Source organism: Trichoplusia ni, chromosome 13, assembly GCF_003590095.1.
Source record: "Trichoplusia ni isolate ovarian cell line Hi5 chromosome 13, tn1, whole genome shotgun sequence".
Taxonomy (NCBI): Eukaryota; Metazoa; Arthropoda; class Insecta; order Lepidoptera; family Noctuidae; genus Trichoplusia; species Trichoplusia ni.
Genome location: NC_039490.1, coordinates 9,036,747 through 9,062,525, shown reverse-complemented (window position 1 = coordinate 9,062,525; position 25,779 = coordinate 9,036,747). Strand labels below are relative to the sequence as shown.

General features: G+C 40.9%; 2 protein-coding genes across 6 annotated transcripts in view; one reads left to right on the top strand and one right to left on the bottom strand.

Moving 5' to 3' along the window:
• LOC113499982 (talin-1) overlaps positions 1-25,779 on the bottom strand; it is a 109,028-nt gene that overhangs the window by 20,458 nt on the left and 62,791 nt on the right. For all 5 annotated transcript variants that reach the window (XM_026880615.1, XM_026880616.1, XM_026880612.1 and 2 more), the window contains exons 29-49: positions 19,575-19,774; positions 18,590-18,719; positions 18,105-18,229; positions 17,360-17,528; positions 16,817-16,909; positions 16,462-16,536; positions 15,730-15,892; positions 14,960-15,087; positions 14,234-14,365; positions 13,625-13,810; positions 12,925-13,079; positions 11,943-12,086; positions 10,964-11,097; positions 10,350-10,462; positions 9,410-9,568; positions 8,289-8,449; positions 3,611-3,713; positions 2,695-2,825; positions 1,864-1,996; positions 1,284-1,407; positions 165-329 (exon numbers count right to left, since the gene is read on the bottom strand). In XM_026880615.1, the coding sequence (XP_026736416.1) occupies positions 165-329; positions 1,284-1,407; positions 1,864-1,996; positions 2,695-2,825; positions 3,611-3,713; positions 8,289-8,449; positions 9,410-9,568; positions 10,350-10,462; positions 10,964-11,097; positions 11,943-12,086; positions 12,925-13,079; positions 13,625-13,810; positions 14,234-14,365; positions 14,960-15,087; positions 15,730-15,892; positions 16,462-16,536; positions 16,817-16,909; positions 17,360-17,528; positions 18,105-18,229; positions 18,590-18,719; positions 19,575-19,774 (2,923 nt within the window). The remainder of the gene's footprint in view (positions 1-164; positions 330-1,283; positions 1,408-1,863; positions 1,997-2,694; positions 2,826-3,610; positions 3,714-8,288; positions 8,450-9,409; positions 9,569-10,349; positions 10,463-10,963; positions 11,098-11,942; positions 12,087-12,924; positions 13,080-13,624; positions 13,811-14,233; positions 14,366-14,959; positions 15,088-15,729; positions 15,893-16,461; positions 16,537-16,816; positions 16,910-17,359; positions 17,529-18,104; positions 18,230-18,589; positions 18,720-19,574; positions 19,775-25,779) is intronic.
• LOC113499983 lies at positions 20,578-25,652 on the top strand. The gene is made up of 2 exons (XM_026880618.1): positions 20,578-23,592; positions 25,042-25,652. The coding sequence occupies exons 1-2, from the start codon at positions 21,007-21,009 to the stop codon at positions 25,372-25,374; spliced, it is 2,919 nt and encodes a 972-aa protein (XP_026736419.1). The 5' UTR covers positions 20,578-21,006; the 3' UTR covers positions 25,375-25,652.

The window sequence follows — 25,779 nt, the reverse complement described above, 5'->3', positions numbered from 1 at the left end:
GGTTTACAAATATACAAATCACATGCACAAAGACACCCAGACTCACAAAAAACATTCGTGGATCACACAAATACTTGTCCTACGCGGGGATCGAACCCGCGACATGTCACGCTCATGATCTCAACCACTCGGCTATCCAACTACTACCATCAGGTAGCACTCACCGATGGTGGTGACAGCGTTCTGCGCGGCGGTGGCGAGCTGCTCCTGAGTGCCCGCTGCGCCACCCACCAGGGTCTTGGTGTCCTCCACTAGAGTCTTCGCAGTCTTCAGGATGTTCTCGCGGTGGTCGGAGAACGTCTCGTTCTCTTTCTCGGAGTGGAGAGTGCCTGGTGATGGGGAGAGGGGATTTAATGGTTGAAAAGATGATTGAATTTATATGAAGCTTCGTAAAAAAACTTAGCATAGTTCTTTATATCGTAGAACAAGGAAAGACTTTTCAAATGAGTTTTACGTAATTCTTTGTATAAAAAACATATTTAGTTCAGATTTCATTCTATCATGCTAATTTTCTCTTCTTTCCGTTTATTGAACCATCTCGTAATGCATAGAAGTTATTGACGTAGACCTGACCCTCTCGGCTGCTATACAGACAAATCTATTTGACTAAGTTCAGTAATACGACAAAGTTGGTTAAGTATTCATACACCGTGATTTTTAGTCGTCTTACAAAAGCAGCCCAGTTCATGTATCCAATGACTAGAACACGTTCATGATAAAAAAATAGATATTTATGAGATTTCAATAAATTAAAAATGCAATTTTATTCAATATTATGATGTTATTCGTAGTTTTTTAGAAACACAGCTCTGTTGCGAGCGCGGTCCGAGCCTTGTAAGAATGGTGAGGGGCGCGGGCGGCGGCGTTTTTATAATTTTTAAGAGTATATCTCAGATTTCTCTAGTCTAATTTTTCTTCGTACTTATTATCTGAGTTGATGATAAAAAAAATCGCGCCTAGGGATATTTTACGTGGGATACATGAACTGGGCGCATTTTGTAAGACGACAAAAAAATCACCGTCTATAATAATAATATTACAACTGTTATAGAACGCCATTTAGGCCCAAATAAGTAAAGCTTGTATTATGAGTACTAGACATCTAACAAACATACTCACACATTTCAAAATACATAAATAATATGTATAAATTACACCCAGACACAGAAAAAACATTCGTGGTTATAACACAAACATTTCTCCTTAGTGCGAATCAAACCCACGACCTCTGGCAGTCAGGGTCACTAATCACTAGACAATATCATAATGAGTGTGTGCCTCACCCGCGCTGGCAAACAGTATGGTGGTGTCGAGGTCCCCGATGATGGCTGCGATGGTGGCGGCCGCGTCGATACACGCCTGGGTGCCGCGCGAGCCCGCTTGCAGGGCGCTTAGGATGCTCACGACCTGGACACAGTAACATGTGGAGTTAGAGAGAGAGAACTAGTTAACCGAGGTTTGGGATGCCTTGATGTCGGGTTAAGCTGCAATAACACTACCCTGGTTTAACGAGGTTGCGTAAAAGTAGACTTTATGTTAGTCAAAAGTCTCTGTTGCCAACACACATTTTCATAAAAACATATAAAAATACTCATATACTTTCGGATTTGTAATATTACTAATCTGATTTATATTGGAAATGTTGTGTGTTACTGTAGTGCCACTCGTAATTTAGTTTAAATGAGATTTGTGAGATGTGGAGATTGTGTGTGAATTCACATTGGTATTTTTTTTTCTTTTTGTAATTCATAATATGTATTGGATTCGTAATAGAAGAAAATGAAAATGTTTATTACCTAAGAATATAAGTTTGTTTGATTTATATTACTATTACAATTATTATTAGTACTTGATGAAACCCACCTTCTCATTGACGACCTTGGCGCTATCAGCCACTGCGTGCTGGTTCTGCGGTATCGCGGACAGCCGGCAGTGGCCGCCTGCCTTGATGAGCTCCGACACGCTCTCGCCCAACTCTATCACTGCTACGCGGATCCTAGGGCGGAAATGGAAGGATTTAGATATTGTTAGGGCAGGTTTTTTTGTGCAGTGGATGTGGTCCTAGTACCAGGTGGGGAGGCCAACGCTCTCTACACGTCGGCCTCCGAAACAAAGGAAGCCGTCGGCATCTATTAGCCGACGGTGCCCCGCAGTCGGTGCGTGTTGACATGCTATGCATGCCCGCGCACCTACTAAATACGGGGACGCTGTACGGCGGTTAAGGTTTAGGGCAGGTTTTAATGACTAGCGTTTTAAGGCACCAAATTGGCGCTTATTTGAAACTGTTTTAATATTTGATGTTTTTATAAAATAATACGATATGCCGTTCTAATGATTAACATTGGATGCATCACTCAAAGGTTTTACATTTTTTATACTGTCAAATAGTAGGTATGTTGTACTTGAAAAACGTAGACAAACATGTAAATTACCATTTTTTGTTTGCATTCAATATCAAAATCAAAAGTCATTTATAAAATTAGGCTACTAAGTAGCACTTTTTATAGTTAAGGTCAGATTATCTTCGTATAGTACTTGAAAGTCCAAGCAAGGGTCATTCAAAAATAATACCAGAACGAGCTTTCATCATAAATCTCTTCTCTAACAGCAAGCTTAACTTTAAGAGATATTGAATGCCTTTAATACAGCTTTCTAATGATCAGTAGTATATATAATAAGTACAGTTGTTATTACCTATTCGCGACATCCGAGTTGGGTGTAGTGGCTGACGCCCCGACGCTGTCCTGCGCGAGTGACTCGTACTTCTGGCACATCTCGTTACCGAGCTGCACCAGACGACTCGCGTCCGTCGCCGACTTCGCCGTCTAGGATACGTAGAGATAAGTCATATACGGAGAGTAAATAATAAGGATTTTGTTAGACAACTTTCATACAACGCCATCTAGTTCAAAACTAAGCTGAACTTGTAATTTGAGTACTAGACAACTTATATATTTCTAAATACATAAATAATTTCGATAAATTACACCCAGACATAAGACGAATAATTGTGCTCATTACACAAACAATTGTAGTGGGTGGGAGTCGAACTCACGACCTTCTGTACAGCAGTCAGGGCCAGTAACAAGACAAGTCACATGCACAAAAACAACCAATCTCAAGACAAAAACGTTTGTTCTAATCAGGGATCGAACCCAAGACCCTTCGCGCTCAATATTTTTGGCGTGATGCCCTCAACCACTCGGCTATTCGTGCAGTCATACAGTTCAAACGTATTACAGACCAATTCTTTAATGTCACTGACAACCGCGTTATATTCTTTACTATCTTCTATAGCTACTCATCATCATCACTCCCTTGCCCTTATCCCAATTATTATTTGTGGTCGGCGCAACATGTCTTCTTCTTCCATGCCTTTCTCTCTGACGTCATCTCACAAGCGACGCTCTTTGCAGCCATATCGTCTTTCACACAATCTATCCATCGTTTCCTTGGTCGTCCTCTTCCCCTATATCCATCCACATCCATGCTCAACACCTTCATCACCACATGACTCTCAGTCCTCCGCATAACATGCCCATACCATGACAACCGGTTGCCACGTAGTATCTTCTATAGCTAATATACATCATATGAAGTGGTATCTCACCATGTCTGTGGCGAGGCGAGAGATCTCCTTAGCGGCGCCCACCATGCGCGTCTGGTAGTCCACGAACGAGTCCGTCTCGTCGTACGACCCGATCAGGGACATCCTGCAGACAAACAGATAAAATAAGTTAGTAAATGAAAAGTATATAGAGTTGATAGTGAAATACTTAACACTACAAAGGATTAATTAAGGATATGTTTTTCGAAAATCTCCTTCAAATCATACAGTAATACTTTCTTATCAAAAATCAAATCATCGCAAATTTCATCGCAAAAACTATTACACAATAACTGAATATTTACACAAAACAAACATATAAACCTACACAATTTATATATATTCAGCCTAATAAACATACATAGATGTTCGCACTTGACCTACATGCCGCTCGACACACAGTATTACAACGAAATGCGAAAATAGGGCTGATCGCGCTTTTGGCACATGCCCGTCATTTTAGTTCTGTTTTCTTTTCTTATTGTGGGTAAACATACTTATAGTCATCAATAGGTACAATATTTGCTGTTGCTCGCGGACCCGCCTGCTACAAATCGATGACCCCACGAGAACATAAAATCGGCATAAAAACGATCCTATGTGTAAGTTCTGATTATAAACTATCTGTGTGCCAAGTTTCGTCGACAGCCGTTCAGTGGTTTTTGGGTGAAAGAAAAAAAACGTCCTTATATCCATAAATACAAACATTCACTTTTATAATATTGGTAGGATCAATTATTTATGACTTTTTTAACCATTTCCTTTTTACATTTTACTTTAAGCTCTGCCTATTTGGATGAATATTATGTGGGTTAAATCTGGCCTAAAAACCTATACTTCTTTGGAGTTAAAATTATAACTTTCTAAATGACTTCTTAATTAATTAGGTAGATTTTCCGTCAAAATGCAAGATATGCATAGAGAGACAGGAAACCAGAACAAGCACTTTTAAGAAAAGGACCGTGTTTAGAATATAGATATTCTAAACACGGTCCTTCGTCGCTAAACATTAAAATGAAAAACAAAATATGCAGCATAATTTCGAAGCGACCTTGTTTCTATGCAAGCTATCGAAATAACTTTACGACGCGTGCGATCACTTTTCTGACTGACCAAGACATTCGTAAATTTGGGTCTTTCATTACTTTAGTTGGTCGTAATGATATTGTTATATTTGTTAAGATAAGTCTTAATATTAATCAAATTCAATCTCTTCTAACTCATTGCAGAGTCTTATTAAGAGATTTTAAAACAATATGTGTAAAAAGAAACACAATAATTGCATAATTGTTTTTATCGAAACGGTTATATCGAGTTTAACTTTGTTTTTTATTTACTCCACACATTTTTGATACGAGTTAGTAGAAATAATTCATCGTCATCATCATCATTTACAGCCTTTATCCTCCAACTGCTGGGCATAGACCTCCCCTTTTTCGTGCCAATTTTTACGGTCCTATGCTAGCCTCATCCGGACTCGACCCGAGACCTTTATTATGTGATCGACCCATCTTGCTCTAAGCAATAATTACTTTTACAAATTATACTAACTTCAATTTATCCATTGCTTTCTCCAACTTCATCTACCACTTAAAAAAATCCTGATCTCTCTTTAGTCACTTCTCACACATATTAAATTCACTATCAATTAACACTTGCTAAATAATAATCACTTATAATACTTTTGAAAATGAATTTAAGTTTTACTCTACTTTAATTCTTTTTCCAAGCTTTTCAGTTAGTCAACAGATTAACCGGAATACCATATCTTTCTTAACCCTGTTACTATCACATTAACCTCATCACCTTTAATTATTATCACGCAATTATAGTACTATATTTATCTAATACACTGATATAATTTCTTATGATGTAAGCCGCTGTTTCTCGGCCGCGTATGACGTGATGCGTCAATCTCACGGAACTGATCGCCCCGCAGTATAGTAAACAAAACTGCCGATATACATTGTATGTACATAGTAAGTTGGTTTGTTATCTAGTAGCGGTTGTAGTGAAGATTCCAAATTGAATATATGGAAGTTTAAGCCCTGAATATTACAGTGAATTTGTAATACATGAATAACGTTGTAAGTTATAGTTGTTAATAGTATTATATTTCATTCATTTGGACTGCATTGTATTGGGTAGGAGGAAGGCAGGGTATTTTTTAAAAATATTGAAAAGTACTTTGTGTTTTCAAGTAGATCGTTCTTATCAATACAGAGTTATGTGAAAAAATAGCTGGTCGCTCAAAAATAATCCCTATAATCTTTGCTATACTTTTTTTTGTTATTCCTAATAAAATAAAAGCCATGAGATTGAATAGAGATTATATAGATAAATAATCTTACATGAAACCATGATAGCATGAAATATATTTTTTCGTAAATCCTATTATGAAAAAATGATGAAGAAAGACAATCGAACATGAATTAGTTTAATAACAGTTTTAACATAAATAACTACCTCATTAACCGCGCCCCTTCTGCAATCAGACTTCTAACAGTTTTAACTGACATATTGACACACTAATCACTATTCCACCACTATTAATTTATTAGGATAAAAATCAGAATGACATTCTTCAATTACACTGCTTCGAAAACTATTACCATCACAAAAACACTAACTTTAGCACTTTGTATACCATCGTAATTTACGCGTTTATGTCACTGAAATCCTCCTAAACAGCTACACCGATTTGAATATATTTTTAGCTATAGGGTCGCGCCCTTGATAGTTTACATTCACAAACCCAGGCAGTACGACGTACAACCAACTAGTATTTATATGTGAATCCCGAATACACATATAAATTTATTTAACACCACATGTCACAAGATTACACGCTGCACTGAGTGAGAGCGTTAGTTTTGGGACGTGTTCAAACCAAGTCGTAGTCACAGTCAGGCGACGACTGCGTTGCAAAGGTGTAGTATTGTACTAGGTGCACCTAGAGTGCATTATTGTGAAGTTTATGTAAATGTTCCTGAAAAATGGCATACTTAAATTTTTTACTTTCGTTTTTTATTTTAATTTGGTTGATGTGTGATCATCTATTTGTTTAATAAAAACTGTATCGATTGTATATTTGTTTTTAGATCATAAACAAAGGTAGGAGATATGTATGGAGCATGGATAAGTTTAAGGGAAGTGCTTCTACAGTGTCGTGGTTTTTCAACCAGTGTTATCAAACGAACTTATTCGATGACTGGGCCTCGAAGCTTGCTGTCACCCTTCAAATTATGACTGTTACCATTGTGAATATTTGAAATGTCTTTGTTTATGAGATACAGCCTACGGACGTATAAACAGCGGAGTCATTGATAGCATTCTAGTTTTACATTTAAGTAAAAAAGGAACTTGAAGTAGAAAAAATGATGGCGGAAAGCCATATAAATCTTAAGCTGCACTAAATAACTCTTTATCAAACATATGCTAAACTTGATCACCGCCTCCTAACACTGACAGCCACGCGTAACCAAAGTCCCACTTCCATTTACATCTATGCTCTATACGGTTATCTCATCGACGAGCAAAGAGTTGGGCTATTGCCAAATGCATTGGATGGCACTTAAGGTATTAGCGGCCAGTAATTATAGGAGCTTATTTGAAAGACTGAATGGTAACCAGATGTGTGCCGGTCTATTATTATGAATGAATGGAAGCGAAAGTATGAAGATTGGAGTTAATTATAAGATCAAAAGATTGAATTGGTTGTTAAAGCTGTATCTTGGTTTGAATGAGGCTAAATGGTAAGAAAAAGGGGAGGATTATGCCCAGCAATGGGAGGACAAGGGCCGTGGATGATGATGATGATAAGTTGGCCTTATGTATAGTATCGAAAGGTGGTCATTTAGTGTGAAAAACAGAATGCTCTGCGGACGAGAGAAAGACTAGTGTACTCAAAATGATTAGAGAGATGATCTATTAATGATGAGTAGACGATAAATTTGGGTGGAAATAATCAAATTTAAAAAAGAATGAAACCATTTAATAATGTCGAAAAACCTAGAAAATTTAATTTGTTTGCAGCATACTTTCCTTATTTATTTTTCTCTTGAATAAAAATCGTTATAGCTTTTTTTTTGTTTCATCTTTTTGCTTCTTATACCGACAAAAACTGACATATAATATATAAATATAGTAACATATATGTCTGCATAACCGGCGCGGTCGCTCACCGGTCTCGACATAGCATCACCGCTCTATAAATACTCCGAACAGCTGACGAGCGGTTAAGGCCAAATAAATGTTCTTAATAACATTAGGGAATATTTGGTTGAACTATAAACTTGTAACACCATTTCCTACCCAAGTTTGTTAAATGAATTATTTTTATCATGTGACGACGAAAATACTTAGTTTTTCAAAATACGTTATAATAAGTTTCGAAACATTATCGAAAATAAACTGAAATGTTTTCTTGTTACTTAATAATTGACGACGTGTTCATATAATAACTGTGTGCACTTTATATAGAATTTTACAAATGGTGTAATAAATAGTTGAAATTCGTTCTTTGCTGCAGTTGCATGCACTTCAAGACGGCTCAAGATTGACGTTTTATTTGGTCATGAGTGTACGTTACGCAAAACGACTTTTCCGCCGAGCGCTCTTGATCCGCGCCGGTAAGTACACCTGTTTAATGAACAAGATCTCTTGAACACGTAGTACATACCTGTGCTCGGTGAGCCTGGCGATGGCCCGCTGCATGGTGTCCAGCAGTGGGCCCACAGCGCCCCGCGCGGCCGCCAGCTCGCGCACGCAGCCGCACAGCTCGCCCAGCGCTGAGCGACACGCGGCCGACTGCGCGTCCACCTTGCTGTGGCACTGGGTGGCCTGGGGGGACAAGGAGACAGTAAGTGTGAAGATACGGATAGCCGACTGGTTGAGGTTACCCACGCCAAACCCACTGTGCGCGTCGCGTCGCGGGCGAGATCCCCGCGTAGGACAAGCATTTGTGTGACCCTCAAATGCTTGTTCTGAGTCTGCGTGTCTTCGTGCATGTGAGTTGTATGTTTGTAAACCCCCCGCGACACCAGGATTAAATTCCTTAATATGGGAATCGGTTTTTAAAAATAGATAGATATAGATAAAAATAGAACATCAACTAATAATGTTCTTCATTCATTGGCCTAGCCTTTTTCCAACTATGTTGGGGTCGGCTACCAGTCCAACCGGTTTCAGCTAAGTACCAGTGTTTTACAAGGAGCGACTGCTTATCTGACCTCCTCAACCCAGTTACCTGGGCGACACGATACCCCTTGGTTAGACTGGTTGTCAGTCTTTTCAAGCTTCTGACTGCCTGTAACGACTGTCAAAGATGTAAAAATAACAGCCGGGATCCACAATTTAACGTGCCTTCCGAAACACGGAGGAATTCGTTATGACAAAGATGGTCACCCATCTAAGGACCAGCCGCGTCAAGCATAGCTTAACCTGTGATGTTTCACTTTCGCTGTTGTTGCTTAGCCACGAGCTCCTCCAACTAATAATGTTCTTGATAGTAACTGTCGTGAGAATGATTCATTATTAAATGATGTAACGGTTTACTCACGCGTATTTATCGGGGTAGCCCGACTAGTTTCGGACCCAACCGGAGTCCTTAATCATGAGCAGACGCGGCGGGATCGCGAGTCGAACGGCGATCCCGCCGCGTCTGCTCATGATTAAGGACTCCGGTTGGGTCCGAAACTAGTCGGGCTACCCCGATAAATACGCGTGAGTAAACCGTTACATCATTTAATAATGTTCTTATTGGGTCTGAATTGAGTCCCATGGGGCCATGTCTCCACGTACCCTGGGGTTCCCGGCGGCCGCCTTGGCGTCGAGCAGCAGCTGCGCGGCCACCTCCAGCACAGTCCGCGCGTGTTCCAGCAGCGCGGCCTGCGTGCCCGACTCCGTGATGTTGGACGCCGCGCCCACTGTGCCCGATACTAGCGGCTCCGAGTATGACACCTGGAGGAGAAGGTGGTAACTATAGTATTGCAATATGACTAGTGGTTTGTACACTAACAGTAGGGCAAGACAGAATGACAATACGGTATTCTACAAGATTCTATTGTAGGGAGCCAGTACATTTGATTGGCTTGTTGGTAGATACATAAAAATCAAGACATATATTCAAATTACACTGGATAGCACCTTAAATCGCAAAGCTCCTAAAGTGCCCTGGCTATAATCTGTTCCTAAACCCATGGACCTAAGTTAATCTTGGTCAGACTGGATAGAGATTCCTTGCATTATGACCTAGGATTATAAAGGCTTTTATAAAGCAGAGGACCATGATAAAGTCAGGTGAAACTGGTGTAATACCCCAACAGTCCTTAATGATATTTGGTAAACAAGTAGTTAAAACACGAAATATACCTGATTAACTATTTATGATCAAATGGTAAATGTTCCAGCGAACAATATCGTTTCAAAAACTTAGTAGTAAAGATGACGTTTTGACCGATTTTCGGCGGTGGCTAGTGAGGCTAGAGGACAAATTATAGTGAAGTAAGTTACACAGATGCATTCTTTGTTCCCGCACTCTAATAGCGCGATGGACACGACCGGAGAGAGAGATCAGACGCAGGACACGTATTGTTACGTGCCTCGATATATTTATTTCTAAAACGAACACAACATCCAACAAGTCGCTACGTGCCTTGGAATCGAACTTAAGACCTTTGACTTGGCATTCCTGCAGTCTTACCACTAGGCTACAGCAGTTATGTATATAATCATTACTTACAAACTGTACTACAGCGTGTCCCAAGTTCTCAGCCTCGCCGTTGGCGGCGATACGGAGAGGTTCCAGCCGCTCCAACATCTCGGTAGCGCTGTTCTCTATCTGTTCCGAGTAGCCTGCGAGGGAAAGACGCGGTTATTATAAGGGGATAGGGTTGAAAATACAGTATTAAGGTTAAGACGGGATGAGGATTTTTTTTGTGAGAGTAAATTAAAAGTCTAAATTATATGATGTTACGAATTGTTGAAGAGGGGTGTGGGTTAGATTAATGACAATTTTAAATGTGTTACTGTTAACTTTAAAAGTTATGTATAATTCGATTTTTGTTAATTATAAAATATTTCATTACAGTATAATATTCCACAACGCCATCTAGTCTCAAACTGATAAATATACTTATACATCTTTATACACGTACATTATATAAGATAAACTACACTTAGACACAAAACCCACTCACTCATCACACAAACATTTACTCTGGATGAGAGTTGAACCCAACCACTAGACCAGAGTCTCATTAGTCAGAAGGCATCTGCAACTCGTCTGTAAGCTAGTAGCGTGTGGTGTGTGGTGTGGTGTGGTGGTGTGTGGTGGTGGTGGTGGTATGCCCTCACCCTGCAGCGTGTTGGCCCTGCGCGGCTGCAGCTCCTGGCCCACGGCCTGCATGGCGGCCGCGTCCAGCTCGCGCAGGGACCGCGCCAGCGCGCTCACGCCCGCCCCGCACTCCCGCTGCCCCGGGGCCTGCTCCCTGGGTACACGGACAAAGTTATATCTTTAAGAAAAACGACTCCAACAGAAAGGGATGAAATTCTTGTGTCGCGGGGGATGCACAAAGACACCCAGACTCAGAACAAGCATTCGTCCATCACACAAATGCTTGTTCTATACGGGGATCGACACGTCGTGCTTGGTGACCTCAGGAAGAATGCATTTATATTGATTTGGGCTAGGCAACTAGAGCCACCGCCTTAGCGTTTTGAAAGCGCCTAGAAAACAGCGTAATTGAAAAAAAAACTTTTGATTTTGATTTTGAGGCCGCTAATGTGAACGACATTAAAACTCCTGTTACTTAGGAATGTAACTCATCAATGTCAACGAACATTTAAGTTCGGTATGTAATTTATATCGATTATCGGCGATTCGTCATAAGCGGAACATTTATGAAAATACCATTTATTGAGACCAGACCAAACCAGCTCGTTCGTTTGACATTTAATAATTTTCTTGATTTCAAGTTAATTTCTCTATTTTGAGTTATTTCGCTTTTGGTCTCACTAAATAACGTAACCTTTTTTGTCATTTTTCATTGCAATTTAAATCGAGAGTAAATTCCTACTTAAAAAAAACGTGTTTTAACACAGTACATTACATACACAACTAACAATTCTATAAAGTTCAAATTGCAGTTTAACTTCATTATTTAAGTTGTCTAATTACTCTAAAACACCACTAAAAAACCGTATAGCAAACCATCACGAGGAACCCAACTCCTAAATACGAGACACCAAAATCGCCAACCCCAATTCAGCTATTATGATAATCAACCTTCCCCACACTTTGGCCAGCAGTGGGATGTATATACACAGTACTAACTTGATGTTGGTGACGAGCGCCTTGATGCTGTCGGACACGGTCTTGCTGTGCTGCGCCAGCAGCTGCCAGTGCGAGCGCTCGGCCGGGGCCAGCGCCAGCGAGCGGGCTGACTCCAGCATCGAGCACGACCCGGATATTATGTTCCTGGGGACAAGGTGCACAGAATATAATATAATACGTAGTGTGGGACGTCCTCAGGCACCGTGGAGTGATCTGCGCGAGGTGGCATGAGCTGGATGCCAGCAGCCGAAGATGGATCTCGATGGCGAGCAAAAAGGGAGGCCGATGTCCAGCAGTGGACGAATATAGGCTGATGATGATGTATAATACTAGCTGTTGCCCGTGACTTAGTGCGCGTGGTGGGTAGGAGGGTAGAAAATAATCCGGTCGCACTGCACTAGCTGTGTAAATATAATTGAAATCGGTTAAGTAGTTTAGGAGTCCATCGCGGAAAAACGACTTGATACGTCATTTTTGTATATTAAGACAATGTACAACAACTTTCATACAACGCCATCTAGTATCAAATTAAGCTAAACTTAGTGTTATTTCTAAATACATGCGTATTAGAGATAGATTTTCCCTAGGTGGTAATCGACACCCACAACTTTTAGTATAGCAATCCGGGCCACTAACCACTTGGTCAAGGTAGTCAGATAGGAAAACTAGATTTGTTCGAGAAAAAAATCTATATTACTAATATATAAAGCTGAAGAGTTTGTTTGTTTGTTTGAACGCGCTAATCTCAGGAACTACTGGTTCGAATTGAAAAATTCTTTTTGTGTTGAATAGACCATTAATCGAGGAAGGCTTAAGGCTATAAACCATCACGCTCCGACTAATAGGAGCGAAGAAAAAAATCATAACTTATATCTTCTAACCACGCGGATGAAGTCGCGGGCAACAGCTAGTGTCATAGTAAAGTGACTACACATCCTACCTACAAAATAACTTTCCTTCAATTACAGATATCAGCCTTTACCTGCCACAATCCAGTATCGCCTCCTGGTTCTGCCTGGCCTGCGGCGAGATCTTGGCCGGGATGGACGCGAACTCGGGACTGTCCGCGAACTGGCACAGGCTGCGGACCGCGTCCTGCAGCGGGCCCGTCGCGGCGGCGCAGCGGGCGCGGTTGGCCTGCAGGACAATGTGGCTTTGAAGTTATGTGGAATATAAGGATTCATTCTATGTTATGTGTCTTTGTATTTGTTGTGTCTGATAATATAATATATGATTGGTAAACGATTTTGTGCAGACTTAAGTTTTGCATGTTATTTAATGAACATATATTATATTTTTAAACTACTCCTGCACCAATGAATTTTAGCCTTGTGCAAAATTGTAGCAGTAATATCTGTATGAGTTTGTTGCTCTGTATCATGTGAATATATTAATTTTTATTTACTTATTCACGTTAGGCAACAATTGTTTGTACAGTAGCATAACCATATTTCACATTCAAAGTAAGAATCACTTAGAGGCTAACACAGCATGCACGTGAAAACAAATTACATAAACAGATCATAATGTTTTAAGTCAATATTGTGTTATAATTATTACTATTATACTTATTATTTATTACTATGATCTATGATCTAAAAGAATATGAAAACAATATATATTATTAGGGTAATATTTGAGTGTTTAGTGAGGTAGTTTATGATAATATAATGCGTGTGTACCTCGCTGTAGTCGGTGTCGAGCGCCTTGATCTCCTTGACGAGCGCGGCGGTGGAGTTGGCGACGTCCTTGGCGGCCTGCACGAAGTGGCGCTTGGGCTGCGGCGCGGCCGTGCGGCCCGACGCCACGCGGCAGGCGTTGCACAGCGCGCTCGTGTGCTTCGCGATCACCGTGGCCGCGGAGAGGACCTGCGGGCGGTGTCAGTAGAGCCAGTAACACTCGCGATATCAACAGTTATGGCGGAATAGGGGACGGAAAATTACGTTACATCTCATCTTATTGTAACGGTAGCAGCTAGTACTGACACATTTTGATTGTTTGATTTTACAACGACATAATTTTAACTGTCTATATAATTATCAAAGATGCAGACGGACAGAAAGACAAACTTACGAATAGAAATCATAAAATATAAATATTCAAACTATCACGAATTATTTCAAGATTTAGACCTCTATAAAACAAATAATTTCAAACTTCCTTCAATCTCTCCCAATCTTAATATCAATCAATCCCAGTACACCAAGAGCCGTAACTACACTATATCATATAAAGTACCCAGTATACCTAGAGCCCTAACTACGTCTATCATGTGTGTATGCATAGGTTACCTGCTGCTGGTTGCTGGAAGAGTCGCAGAGAGCTCTGCAAGCCTGGTCGATGGCCACAGCGGCCCTCGCAAACTGCGCCTGGTCGACCAGCCCCGCACGACCCGCCACGCTCGTTTCATCTGATACTGCCACCTGTATGTAATGAAATTAAATCATTTATTCTGCCCTAAAGTCCATAATTGTTCATTGTACCTAAAATTACCACCTGTAACTACATTATGAAAGCAATAAAGTATTGAGTAGGATAAAGCATCACTTTTATATGTCTTTTTTGAGAACGCTAGAGTCGACATTTCTTATCCTGAGAAGCAATGTCGAAACAAACTCGGGTATATAATAACATTGTTATTCATTGATATATAATGTTCTTGATATGGGGACTACTAGATAAAGAACTCGTGATTATCCGATTATCGTCTCTTTATACAGCTTTTAAGGTTTTTTTTTTAAATACGACTCCCGCATTGAGAAGTTTCACATGCACTAAGACACCCAGACTCAGGACAAGCTTTTGTGGATCACACAAACGCCTGTTGTACGCGGGGATCGTACCCGCAACACATAGGACACAGTGGGTTTGGCCTCAACGACTCGACTATGCGTCGAGTCAACAGTTGGTTAGAATGAAAATGTAAATCCTGACCAAAGTAATTTCGGGAGTAAACCCGCTCATTACAATGTGTATTCTGTATCAAGTAGCTGTGTATAGCTAACAGCCCTACTGACCAGGTAGGCGGCCTGCGCGGTACACTCGACGAGGCCGGTGACGGCGGCGGCCACGGTCCCCACCGCGCGCGAGAACTGCTCCAGCTCGCTGCGCTTCACCGAGCTGGCCATGGACGACATGCCCTCACCTGCACACACAAACAACATTACTTATTGTGTTCCATGTAAATTTTATATTTATATAGTTGTGGAGGATGAAAATGGGAAAGAATAACCGAATGTCTGCAAATATATTTAACAAAAGTAGGGAATCAAATGAAACCGAAATATGAACTGAAACTATAATATAGTTGATGACTTCGTCAAGAGATTTTTTTATTAAAACTACTCTCGCAGTAAGGACTTTAATCCTTGTGTGACGGGGGTTTAGAAAATTGAGAAGCAGTGGCTCACTGTTCGATCCCAAGGCGGGCAAAATATCAATGTGGCTTTTTTAAATTATATGTACTATGTTAATTAATCAAAGACACATCTGAAAAAACGATGAAAGAAAACATGGCGAGGAAAACTATAGTCCAAATATTTTAATCGAATCTGAAATTACCAACCGGCAGTCAGCTAGCGTGGTGAGCAATGCTTAAACCTATCCTATATAGAAGAGGCATTGGAACGCATATACGTTGGATTATATTACACCAACTTATAATTAAGTCTTATAGTAGCAGAACATAGATCTCGATGGCGTGCTATAGGGGAGGTCTATGTCCAGCAGTTGACAAATATAGGCTGATGATGATGATGATATGAAAAGTGTATCTGTAAGTACTAACTCAGACTCTTGCTCTGCTCGACGACGGTGTCGAGACAGGCGAAGTACCCCTGCTCGCTGAGCGGCTGCGTGGGCGACGTCAGCAGCGGCCGCGTGCTCTCGATGCTGCGGATGGCGGCTGAGCACTCCTTCTGGCCAGGGGCGGCCTCTGTGCACACGTCCACCTGGAAACAAATCTTATTAGAATCATTTGTTCGTTTTTATTTCAAACAGACCGTTTTCCAGGAATTTTTAGAACCATACAGTTAAAACTTTAACGTTGCGCGATTCTGAAATGTCAATCTTATGGAGAAGAACTGGCAGGAAACTTCAGGGTTCAGAGTGTTATCCACCTAATACTTGATTCGACTTTTGTGTGATGAGCATGAACATTTCAGCCGCGTCTATATTATGTATGTACTTTGATATACATTAGTATGTTTATCAGTTGTCTGATTCATACAAGCTTAGCTTATTTTGAAACTAGATAGCGCTGTATGAAAATTGTAGAATGTTATTATTATTAATATTGATGACAAAAAATACTTTTTTTTTCAGATAATATTAAATTGAAGTAAAGAAAGCCGTAAACTGAACTCCTTTCGGACGCAGTCGCGGGCGACAGCAATAGGCATGCGTATGAGATAGTATTTTATTCTTGTATTGATGTGCACAAAATGTATGTTATGCTGTTGGTATACCAAATAAATAAATAAATAATAGCTAGTCTGTACAACAATTAGTTTAGACTCACCAGTCGGTTGATGCTGTCGGTGACAGCGCGCGCGGCGGCCGCCAGCTGGTTGCGGGCGTTGGGGCGGGCTAGGTCCTGTGGTCATATACAATATAATATTATACAAATATAAGACCAAAATCGAATTAAATAATAAGTCTTCCTTAAGCTGAGGATATACGAGAGATATCATCACCTAATTTAATATTTGAATAAATGTAAATGAAAGATTTGAAAATTTTCATTGCCATAATATTTTTTTTTTTTTATATAAAAAGATTAGATTTCTTAGTAGAAAGCGTTTAAGCTTATATTTTCGACAAATAAACTCCCCTTAGTACAGGGTTTACTTTTCTGGTGCTATATAGACTCTTACCTGGCTGACTGATTTAGCAGTTCCGAGGAGTTTGGAAGAGTTGACGGTGACGCTTTTCATGCTGCTCACCATCAGGGTCTGGGCGTCGCGGTCCTGGGAGGAGAATATTATTAATATCAAGTGTTTTAACCGACTTTAAAAAGAGAGGAGGTTTTTAATTCGTCTGTATTTTGTTTTCATGATTCGTTATATCAGAATTTCGGTTTGGACGAACAGATTATGTGATATATCTGTCATTTGATTCCATAAAAATTTCATCAATATTAACTCAGTAGTTTTTTTATTTAAAGGCGGTTATAAGATTTGTTCACATTTTCTTTTATTACTACATTCAAATTCAAATTCAAAATTCAAATTCAAAATGTTTGTCAATTCTTCAAAACATGAACTTAGTCATATAAAACCGTAAGTAAGTAATTCAAAGCAACAAACTTTCTTTTCCAGACCCTCTGTCATAGTTCAAGAGGCAACGGCCCCAGGCCTCTTACCCAGAACCAGCCGGCCCCTGGACCTATTAGTCATGTCCTGTCTGTTTCCCCTCACCTCGGTCTGTCCGGCCATCTCCATGGACACGCCCAGCAGCCTGTTGAAGGCGTGTCCGAAGTCCTGGCTGCTGGCGCCCAGCTGCGCGGGCCGCTCCACGCTCTCCACCACCTCGGAGGACGCGGAGTTCAGTCCCACAGCGGCCGCGTTCAACTCGCTTTGGAGCTCACTAGGGAACAAGGTGAAGAAGAATACCTTAACACTCTTATTAATATTCATTCACTTGATAAGCACTACGTTCGCAACCTACAGCAACGCGTCGACAATGAAATATAACGACGGCTAAGCTATAACCGCATAAATGAGACGATCACAGGTTAAGCTACACTTGACGCGGTTGGTCTGTGGATGGGTGACCATCTTTGTCATATCAAGTTTAGAGTTTAAGAACTTTAATATGATAAGTGGCGATGTCCGGAATATAGAAACAAAGTACAAAATTGGAATTTCTTCATGATCATTACTCAAAACACTTAGTAACTCATTAAGCGGGATTGTCCGACAGTTACCGTGGCCCTGGTATACGAAGGTCAAATTACGAAGAAAGCATGGGTAGGTTTTAGTCTGTGGGACTCTGACACTCCCTTCTTCTCAACTCAAAGCGGAACGAGACATTTGATAATTTCCCATCAGAAAAAAACGTGTCTTGATGTTTTCTTTTGCACTCCATGAGAAACGCGAAGAAATTATTGCGATTTGAAATCGCTTTTGTAACTAATTAAGTCGGATCTATTCTCCAGCTTACCCGTAGCTCCTGTCTGACGGTGGGAACTCTCCCATGTTGAGGATGTTGAGGGTCTCGTTGATGTTCTCCATTGCCACGTCCAGCTCCGTGTGGGAGGGGATGGCTTCTAGAGTCTGCTCTAGACCCTGCAAGTAGAAAATTTAGTATAGATTCATAAATATTTTTTAAGATTATCGTAACGTAGATAAGTTTTTTTCGTTAAGTACGCTCAGGAATTAGTAGCATTTCAATTTGAAGAATGCAGTAATCGTCATTTTTGAGATTTCCTTTATTTCCGAAATGTCATAGTAAGAATGAAATGTAATTAAAAAAAAAAACGTAAAAAAACACTCGAAGTAAGTGTTTTTTATTAGCGTGACGCTACAACGGTCGTGTCGATAGATCCTTACAGTTGCATTTTTAGCAAGTTAAAATCATTGAGACATGGATCAAATTCCATAGAGCGGAGGCCGTAATCATAATCTATACCATCAACATATTGTTACCTGCGAGATGTCCTTAGCTATGGCCATGATGGAGGTGGTGTCCACGGTCTCGGAGCTGGTGAGGTACCGCTTCACGTGCTCCACCAGCGTCTGCGAGGAGTACAGGACTTGGCGCCCGGAGGATATCACCCTGAGGAAGGAGTTGAAGGTGAGCTAGTTGTGATAGCATAAGTGCACTATATACTATGAGTTACAATATAACCGGCTTCAAATACATAAGTAATGAACCAAAATTTATGAAATCTTTATGGGACCAATAGATAGTTATTTCACGCCAATAAAGAGGGATACAAAATTGGTTTATAAAGTAACAAACATAAGAAAAAAATACAGACGAATTTATATTCTCCACCCTTTTAGAGGAGTAAGGTTTTTCTTCAATAACATGAACATTTTTCGGGGTCTAGCTCCACAGTTGGATATGCAAGTTTCGTCACCGTTTCCTGACTCTTCCTTCGCCAGAGTATAGTCGTGATGATGACTGCTTTCATGAATGAAGATTCCTCTGCGTAGCCGCCTCTCATCGCCCAGCTCTGTATACCCTGTGGCTCACCTCTCCTGGCGCGGGCGGTCCTGCTGCAGCGCGGCGGAGGCCCGCAGCCCCGCGGCGTAGTCCCGGAGCGCGGCGGCCAGGTCCCCGGCGGCCCGGCCCGCGCCCCGCCTCTCATCGCCCAGCTCTGTATACCCTGTGGCTCACCTCTCCTGGCGCGGGCGGTCCTGCTGCAGCGCGGCGGAGGCCCGCAGCCCCGCGGCGTAGTCCCGGAGCGCGGCGGCCAGGTCCCCGGCGGCCCGGCCCGCGCCCCGCCTCTCATCGCCCAGCTCTGTATACCCTGTGGCTCACCTCTCCTGGCGCGGGCGGTCCTGCTGCAGCGCGGCGGAGGCCCGCAGCCCCGCGGCGTAGTCCCGGAGCGCGGCGGCCAGGTCCCCGGCGGCCCGGCCCGCGCCCCGCCTCTCATCGCCCAGCTCTGTATACCCTGTGGCTCACCTCTCCTGGCGCGGGCGGTCCTGCTGCAGCGCGGCGGAGGCCCGCAGCCCCGCGGCGTAGTCCCGGAGCGCGGCGGCCAGGTCCCCGGCGGCCCGGCCCGCGCCGCCGCCCTCCCGCAGCCGCGCGGCAGACACCAGCGCCGCCGAGCTGGCGCCCGCCGCGCGGGACGACGACTTCATCAGGCTGGACGCCCACTCCGCCTGGGGACAGCCACAACTACATGTAGGGATACGTGTACTTATACAGCCGCGTACGGCGTCGTGAGAATGTGAACAGTCGTCATAACGTGCTATCTCCACTGAAACGCTTCAGTAAACACAGAACACCGCAGCAGTAGCTGCGAATGTGGATGAAGGAAAGTTATAGGATATTATATCTACCATCACGCTATGATTCATAGAAGCAGAGCAGTAATAAAATATCTCACAAATACGGACCGACATCGGCCGAAAGCCGTCCAAAAAACTAATCCGACTCTAAAAATCTTCGAACCACGCGGACGAAGTCGCTGGCAACGGTTAGTAATATAATAAATGCGAAAGTATCCGTCTGTCTCGGTTTCACGCCAAAACTACTGAACCGATTGTAATCAAATTTGTTACACGAATAGTCTAGAGCCAGAGAATGGATTTAGGTTACTTTTTAACTGAAAAAAGGGGTTATAAAGGGGTAATGGTTCGATATGTAGCGGCCGGGCCTACAGGCATCATGGCTGTAGCGAGAAATAAGCAAAAACTGACACCATAGCAACAGTCAGAATGCTGTTGTTATTATCATGACATGATGTTGGGATCGAACCTGCATCTCGTGCATTTAATGAAATAATTATGAATTTGCTTCATCAAAGGCATTGTTATCCAATTCGTGTACTAAATGAAGTGCATGAGAGGATAGTCGTATTTTTTTTAGTGTTTAATTTTTATTTCTGGTTATGTTTTACAAGTTATTTTTGAAATGTGTTTCAATAGTATTAGTAGTAACACGGAGATTATTAAAAAAAAATATAGATAGGTGGACGGAGCCAGTGATTGCGGGGAGTTCCAGTTCAAAGTGACGCCATAGAGGGCGCCACTAGCATCGACCAGTTCAATCAGTCTACGGGTTTGTGTGATTGAAGTGCAACCGTGAGTACAATTAATCGAGCAAAAAAAAAAAGTAGCAGTGACAATTAAGAAGTCAAGCCAATTTGAACTTTATTTCAAGGACATTTTAACTTTAAAATTTTGTAATTATATATAGATATTTCAACTTAGTTTTAAGAGTGTGTATATTGTAAGGACTTAGAATAATTCTAAGAAACGTTGAACCTATTCCCGATTTTTGAAAGAGTGAATTTGTAGTTCAAACACTTGTAAAATTTTTCGGATTCTTTGAGACTTCATTCGAATTCATTAATTTTAAAACACTTCATAAATTATTAAATATCAAGAACATGGAAGGCAAAATTAATATATTAAAAGACCTCCAAAATGTTATTCAAAAAGCTTTAACTAATGTTAAAAAGTGTCCGAAAGATAGACTTACTTTAGAATATATTCAAGCAAGACTTGAATTACTTGAAAATGATTGGGATTCATTTAAAAATACTAAAACTCAACTTTACGGTCATTATAAATTAGAGGATATAATAGGTCAAAAGGTTGTGGATATTTATGATTCAACCGAAGATACTTACATTACATGTAAATGTTTAATGAAGTCTATTCTTAACAAGCTCAATGTTGTCAGTGAGTCGCAAATTCCAAAGGGCGGTCCTAACAATAATACTGGTAGTTCAAAATCATCCAATTCGTTCGTAAAGTTACCGAAAATTGCAATCCCAACCTTTTCAGGCAAATACAGTGAATGGACAACCTTTCACGATTTGTTTATATCTTTAGTCCACGAAAATACGTCATTAGACAATGTTCAAAAACTGCACTATCTGAAGAGCCACCTTACAGGTGAAGCTGAACAGTTGGTCAGGCATACACCAATTTCAGCTGCTAATTATAGCGAATGTTGGTCACAATTAGAGAGGCGTTATGCTAATAAGAAGTACCTAACTAATTGTATTCTAAAAAGATTGTTTGGCCAAAAACGAATAAATTTCGAATCAGCTAGCGCGTTAAAGGAATTGTTAGATACCACAAGCGACTGTTTAAGTGCGCTAACAAATCTTAGTATCGATGTGAGTACATGGGACGTTATCATCATCCATATCGTAACGTTCAAATTAGATAATGAGACCAGGAAGCAGTGGGAGTTAAGCGTTTCTAACATTTCCAGCAACGAATTGCCAACCTTTCAGCAGTTTCAAACGTTTATGGAAAGTCGGTTTCGGGCGCTAGAATGTATCGAGCCCAGGAAAGCTGTCGGACACCAGGTCAGTAACAGTTTCAACGCTCATAGCTCTAAAGTGATGATAGCCACAAAGTCATCCTATATTGTACGTTGCGAATACTGCTCGGAACCTCACAAGCTCTGTTTCTGTAAAAAATTTGCTAAACAGTCCATAGTAAGCAGGCGCGAGTTTGTAGCAAAAAATAAAATATGCTTCAATTGTTTAGGCAGCAATCATACAGTGTACGACTGTAAAAAGCAGACCTCCTGTAGAGTTTGCAAAAAGCGCCATCATTCCTTGCTGCACCCTTACGGAGAGCCAGAGAATAAAGGCCAAGATGCAGTAGCAACGCCTATGGTGGATAGCACTAGTTCTTCGACTAGTGATAATCCTATTGTGACGTGCTTGTCTACAGGTAAGGTTCCCAAGCCCAGACAGGTGTTATTAGCTACTGCGTTAATAAAAGCCGAGTCAAAGACTGGTGAATTCCAGACTGTTCGAGCCCTTCTTGATCAAGGCTCACAAGCTTGTTTTATAACAGAAGCTGCCGTCCAATTTCTTAGTCTTAAGAAAATTCCAGTTCAAGGGCTTGTTTCAGGTTTAGGCAATAATCAATCAATCATTGCGAAGCACATGGTACAGTTTACAATCAAATCAACAGTCCATGTTGATTTTCAACTTAAGATAAATGCGTACGTCTTGAGTAAGATCACATCATACTTACCTGAGCGATGTATTCAACCAAGTTCATTTGATTGGATTGACATCAACGGTCTGTGTTTGGCAGATCCTAAGTTCAACACACCCAATAAAATAGACATATTATTGGGTGCAGATGTTTATGGTTACATCGTCAAGGAAGGCATAATTAAGAGTCCGTCTGGTACTCTTATAGCACAGAACACCACTTTAGGGTGGGTCCTTTCCGGTGTTGTCAGTTCGGATATTGATAGGTCAAGACAGCACATTAAAAATATAAACGTACATTATGCACAGTTCAACGAAGATCAACTCCTGAAAAAGTTTTGGGAGATAGAAGAGCAATCTAGTACAAAGAAAATCTTAAGTCCAGAAGAGCAAAAATGCGAAGAATTATATAGTAAAACTACTAAGCGAGATGATACAGGAAGATATATAGTACACTTACCGTTCCGCGATGATAATCCTGCATGTAAGGCCGGAGGTTCTCGTGAAATAGCTAAAATAAGATTCAAATCGTTAGAAAAAAGATTAAATAAGAACATAAATTTAAAACAAAGGTATACAGAAGTAATTAATGAGTATTTACAATTAGGACATTTAAGAGCTGTAAAAAGCGATAATAAAATGAATGAAGCGGTTTACTTACCACATCACGCGGTTATTAGAGAAGATAAGACCACGACGAAGGTACGTGTTGTGTTTAATGCTTCTGAAAAAAATAAAATACGGATACCTCGGTGGCTTGGTACAAGTTCGACTGACGATCGGGAACTGCACGGGTTTAGTGACGCCTCCAAAGCTGCGTATTCAGCCGTAGTTTACTTGAGAATTATCGATTCTACAGGTAAAATTCAAGTTGCGTTGTTGGTTGCAAAAACTCGAGTAGCCCCCATTAAGCAAATAAGCATTCCACGCTTAGAGTTATGTGGTGCAGTACTGCTATCAAAGCTTTTGATAGAAACCGCACAAGTACTCAATATTTCAAAAGTGAAGATTACAGCATGGACCGATTCTACAGTGGTACTAGCATGGCTTAACAGCCATCCTAGCAGGTGGAAAACCTTTGTAGCGAATCGGACCTCTGAAATATTGGACACAATGAGTTCATCTCAATGGTTTCACGTCTCAACCAAAGAAAACCCTGCAGACTGCGCTTCTAGGGGAATGCTACCTAATTTATTAGTTAATAATAAATTATGGTTTTCTGGACCTAAATTTCTAAAAAATAATATTATTGAGTACGAAAGGCCAAAGGATTTAAATATAGACTTAGAACAAACGATAAAAGTACACACAACTGTCGGTCCAGAACAGATTATATTCAAAAACTATTCATCGCTTAGAAAGTTAGTCAGAGTAGTCGCATATTGTCGAAGATTTTTTAAAAGGAACACTTATAATAATAAATATTTAACAAGTCAGGAAATAGAAGAAGCTTTAGAAAGCTGTATAAAAAATGTACAAAAAGACATATTTACAATAGAATATACACAATTAAAAGATCATGGTTATTTAAAATTAAAATCTAGTAAATTGAAATCACTCTGCCCTTTTCTCGACAAAAATGACGTGATAAGAGTTAGGGGTAGACTTGAAAAGTCCGAGCTGACTGAAGCGATGAAGCATCCCATAGTCTTACCACATTCCAGCTATCTTACTCTCCTGATAATTGCTGATGCGCATGAGAAAACTTTGCACGGTGGACCTCAGGTGATGGCAAACTTTTTAAGGTCAGCCTATTGGATAATAGGTGCTAGAAGTCTGGTACAGCAATATGTACGTAAATGTGTCACATGTGCCAGACAGAAAGCAAACGTTAGAAACCAACTGATGGGTTCCCTCCCATCAGTCCGCTGTACTCCAGCGAGACCATTTTTACATAGCGGAGTAGACTATGCTGGGCCTATCAATATAAGGACGACAAAGGGACGTGGGCACCGTTCCTACAAAGGGTACATATGCTTGTTTGTGTGCATGTCCACTCGCGCTATTCATTTGGAAGTCGTCAGCGATATGAGCACACAAGCATTTTTAGCTGCGTTTCGTCGATTTGTTTCGAGACGAGGTCACTGCGCTAAATTATGGAGCGATAACGGCACCAATTTTGTAGGTGCATCCAGAGAATTGCAACAGTTGGCATCTATTCAGCCGTCTATCGCAGAACACCTGGAGGCCAACCATACGGAGTGGCATTTTATCCCGCCGCATGCTCCCAATTTCGGTGGTCTTTGGGAAGCGGGGGTAAAAGCTACTAAGTTTCACCTTAAAAGGGTTATTGGCGACGCTACACTCACTTACGAGGAAATGACTACACTCCTCAATCAAGTGGAAGCCTGCTTGAATTCGCGACCGATTAGCGTTCTTAATTTTAGTGATCCTGGTGAGCCCTTGCCTTTAACCCCAGGACATTTCCTTATCGGAGAATCTATAGTGAATGTACCTGACAAAAATTATAATAGTTCAAATGTAAGTTATTTGACTAGGTGGCAATTCGTTCAAAGGATGTTACAGTCATTCTGGAAACGCTGGTCACAAGACTATTTGTCGAACCTTATGAATAGATACAAATGGTCGTCTCAAGTTCCGGAGCCCAATATAGGAGACATCGTATTAATTAAAGAAGACGACTTACCACCAAGTCGCTGGCTATTAGGTCGTGTTGTACAAAAGCACCCAGGTGATGATAATGTCACACGTGTAGTCTCAGTGCGGACTAAATTCTCGACCATCAAAAGACCAACGTCAAAGTTATGCGTTTTACCAGTTACGGTTTAATGTTACAACATAGTTAGTCCATTTTATTTACAATATTTTTATGTATGTTTAGACCAAAAAGGGATTTTTATTTAGCGTTAGTTGTGTTTAGTTATATTATTAATATTTAAGGTCTACATGTTAAGTTCATGTATTTTAAGTTCAAAATACCATCCCATAAGTTCATCGTCATTGTACTTAAGAAGGACATTCCGTCAATAATGTCCTTGGTGGGCGGTATGTTCAAGAGCAAAATGTATTATAATAGTAATTAGTTAAACCATAGCGCGATAGATGGCATTGACGTCGAATTAGATCGCGCTATGGTTTCGTTACATGAGTTGACATATACATTTTGAAACATTTTCAATATATGACTCTCTCGCAGACCAAACAGTGTTGTTTTAATTTATCAGTGCAGTTCTT